The sequence below is a fragment of the Austrofundulus limnaeus genome, unplaced genomic scaffold (assembly GCF_001266775.1).
Source record: "Austrofundulus limnaeus strain Quisiro unplaced genomic scaffold, Austrofundulus_limnaeus-1.0 Scaffold343, whole genome shotgun sequence".
Taxonomy (NCBI): Eukaryota; Metazoa; Chordata; class Actinopteri; order Cyprinodontiformes; family Rivulidae; genus Austrofundulus; species Austrofundulus limnaeus.
The window spans coordinates 39,667-43,441 of NW_013952745.1; the positions used below are offsets into that span (position 1 = coordinate 39,667).

The 3,775-nt window shown below is 38.0% G+C and overlaps 1 protein-coding gene and 1 long non-coding RNA gene across 2 annotated transcripts in view; one reads left to right on the forward strand and one right to left on the reverse strand.

Annotated features, from left to right (window-relative positions):
* rsph14 (radial spoke head 14 homolog) overlaps positions 1-3,775 on the forward strand; it is a 28,830-nt gene that overhangs the window by 866 nt on the left and 24,189 nt on the right. Inside the window, exons 2-3 of the mRNA XM_014022772.1 lie at positions 316-418; positions 690-808. Of these exons, the coding sequence (XP_013878226.1) occupies positions 316-418; positions 690-808 (222 nt within the window). The remainder of the gene's footprint in view (positions 1-315; positions 419-689; positions 809-3,775) is intronic.
* The window catches only part of LOC106527786 (uncharacterized), a 4,289-nt gene continuing 1,230 nt past the window's right edge, over positions 717-3,775 (reverse strand). The window contains exons 2-4 of the long non-coding RNA XR_001311426.1: positions 2,291-2,329; positions 2,101-2,198; positions 717-802 (exon numbers count right to left, since the gene is read on the reverse strand). This is a non-coding gene — a long non-coding RNA (uncharacterized LOC106527786). The remainder of the gene's footprint in view (positions 803-2,100; positions 2,199-2,290; positions 2,330-3,775) is intronic.

The window sequence follows — 3,775 nt, forward strand, 5'->3', positions numbered from 1 at the left end:
GTGAAGGAATTTAGTTTTGTTTTCACACACATCCCTTCACTTTAGTTTCACTCAAATTTATTTTACTTTCAGTTGTATTTTTAATATTTAAAGTGTAAAATCACATTTTTGTGAGTTTAAGAAACAAGTAAACAAACAGAAACAAGTTCTGTGAGTTTGTTTTAAAACAAATAATAGTTTCAGATCCATCTGATGTAATAAACGTGTTTATTGTGCGTCTCTTCAGGTAAAACTATATCATATTTTAAATGATAAAATACTAGTATTTTTATCCTGTTTGTAAAATAAAAGCAACAGTTTGTTTCTGTTCTGCAGGTTTTCTGGAGCAGCTGAAGGTTTTATTGAAAGACCCAGATCCATCAGTCAGAACCAAAACCTGTGAGCTGCTGCAGGTGCTGACGAGACACAGCATCGGCCGGTGAGCCGTCGGAACCCATCAGAACCTCTGTTCTGTCAGAACCCATCAGAACCTGTTGTTGTTGTAGTTCACAGAGTTCACCAGCAGGGGGCAGCAGAGCTCTGTTTAAAACAGGAAACAGCTCAAAGCTGACGGTTTACAGCTGATTTAATGATTTTTATTTTCAGAGGATAAAAACAAACATGTAACATTTAAAATCTCACATTTAAACGTTTATAAACTAAGAACAAACAGCTGTAAACATGTGTAAACTCTGACTGTGCTCCTACAGACAGGCCGTGTTCTCCTCCTCTCTCCTCCCTCCTCTCTCTGAGCTGCTGGACGACTCCTCGTCCTCCTGCAGGAGAAACGTCCTCCTGGTGCTGGACAGCCTGGCTCAGCTGCCTGCAGGTGAAACACAACCTGAACATCCTCATATGGTTGGATGAGAAGTATAAATACATGCTTCTGACTGATCCAGCTCACCTGTATGACACCTGAAGGACATGGCACACCTGCAGGACATGACACACCTGCTGCAGGACATGACACACCTGCTGCAGGACATGTCACACCTGCAGGACATGACACACCTGCAGGACATGACACACCTGCAGGACATGACACACCTGCAGGACATGACACACCTGCTGCAGGACATGACACACCTGCTGCAGGACATGACACACCTGCTGCAGGACATGACACACCTGCTGCAGGACATGACATACCTTCAGGACATGACACACCTGCTGCAGGACATGACACACCTGCAGGACATGACACACCTGCAGGACATGACACACCTGCAGGACATGTCAGACGTGGCGTTAGCATGAAGACATATCTGCAGCTGAAACACAGATTGATGCTTCAGTTTCCATCATTTCCAGTTGTAGAGATTTATAATCTACACCTTCTCATAATGAAGTTATGAGGAATTAAGAGTTATTTTTAATACAGATAATAATGCCTTTTCTGTGTAATTATCAGGAAATTAACCAATGAGTGACATAGTTGTAAAGTTTTATCTGAAATAAATTATATTTATTTACAGAAAAACATTTACTTATATAGAAGCTCACTGAGGGATGATCAGATTCTTACAAAAGTTGAAATCAATAACATTTAACTCGTGAACGTGTTAAATATCGTTATTTTGACAACTTTATCAGGAACAACAACGTTTGTCTTTTAGATGTTGAGTAAACCATGGTTTGAAGAACTGTTCTCAAAGATTTGGCAGGATGTGGGAAAGACTGAAGAGTGGGAGGAAAAGGTTTGTTAAGGAGGGGATTAAGTTGATCTTATCAAGTGAGGAGCCAGAAGGATTGTAAATGTTGCTCCGACACAGTCCGGACTCAGACACCTTTTAATCAACCAAGTTCAGCTTTCACCTTTTCTAGACTTCAATCAGGTTAAGCGTGGTGGAAGTTGACCCGGGCCAGCTAGGAATCCGCTTAGAACCTCCAGAACCGACCAGGCTGCCAGACCTCAAGTTGATTGTTTCAGCATCTCGTGATCTCTGAACTCGTGCGTGGAGAGTCACAACCGACGGGTTCCTCTGGTCAGAAAATAAAAGCGTCTCACAGAAGTTCTGGAGCAAATCTTCCTGGAGATGCTGTTAAATTGATTCACGACTGGCGGTGTCATGAACCTGGGATAAGATCGGCCCGTTAGCAAACGGGCAAAAATCTTCTCACCTGAACGCTGGTTTTTCCTGAGGAGGAGAAACCAGCACCTCCTCACTTAGAAGCGTAGATGGACACAGTCTTGGGGAGGCCCGCCCGTTGGTTAGGAACTAAGGAGAGAAAGAGAAGAGAGGGTACCATCGGGCGTGACCTTGAAGTGTTGGTAAAGGATGGAGGTGAAGTTCAGTCTGGGAGAGTTCACCTGGTCAGCAGAAAACTGCCTGAGTCAGCAAAACAACACCTGTGAAAACATCAAACCTTCACAAGTTTAACACTTTTTAAAATGAACCAAGCTTTAGTGAACTTTTCAAATCAGCATAAAACTTAAGATTTTGTTTAAGCTTAAGCACAATTAATCAAACATTTTTCTTAGTAAAACATGGTAAAATAAATTATTAATATTGTGTAGATGAATTGAAAATTAAAAAAGAGAAACACATAATCATCTTATATTCAAATAACGGTTGATTAAAACACAAATAAAGAAACATTGGAACAATATCTTTATGTGTTTTTTCTTTTCTGAGTTAGAATGAAAGAAAATAGCTTGTTATTCATTTAAGTGTGTAACTTTGATTTATAACATGATAACTTTTAGTTAAGAGAAAATATAAATCAATAATATAAAGAACATTATTATTTTATTATCTTGATAAAATAAAATAAAATAAAATAAAATGTCTCTTTACTGTTTAAGAAAACATGTTGACTGTAACTCAAACAGAGTTCTGTTCTTTAATCCAGGGCTTCTGGACCTTTCTGACCTCGGGACCCAGTTTATTGAACATAAAGTGACCTGAGGTCCAGTCAGACATTACTAATGTATGGATCAAAATGATAATTATTCTATATCTTGGTTTAATTTTTATTGTATTTACATTATAACTAAATTAAATACACTTAAAGTTTAAAAGTAAAACTCCTGTCAAATAATCACAAGACCTGATTATGACAAACATTTTTATATTGTAACCTGCCCATAACTATTATTTGAACAAATACAGTCAGTCAACAGACCACCCAGGCTTATCAACACAAAAATGAAAAATTTTAACATAAACAACAACGAAAATAGACAATTCAATAAATAAAATTTGATCATAAAATAGATACATTCAAAAATATTTAATGTAAATGTTTTAAATAAAAAATTGTAAAACTAAATTTGATAAAGTGTAAATGAAAGTAAAGCCTTTTTAAATTTTGCATGGTAGAACCAGAGGCTGCTTTTCATATTAGTGACAAACAATAACAGTAACAACAGCTTTTTGACAAAAAGCTTAAAAATAAATTACAAAATTTATTTGATAAAGTGCAAATTAAAACATAGTTGTATCTGCAACTGTATTTGATAATGTTTTGAACTTTAAAAATATTGCATGGTAGAACCAGAGGCTGCACTTCATATTAGTGACAAACTGACATTTTTTGATGGGTTACCTTCATTTTTGCTTCTATTTTTCATTTAAATAGGGCCCTTTCCCAATCTGTGGCTACACACTTGCCGTACTCCCTACTCACTCGGTTCGCGCGTTCCCGTGGAGGGTTGGCCATATTAAGTCCCATCCGAAACCAATTAGGTACGAGGGCGAGTGGCTTATTAAGCCCTCCACAGCGAGTCTACATCCAGTGCAGACATGAGCAGAAGTTTCAGCACCAAGTAGTGGTCAGCATGGAGGACAGGATG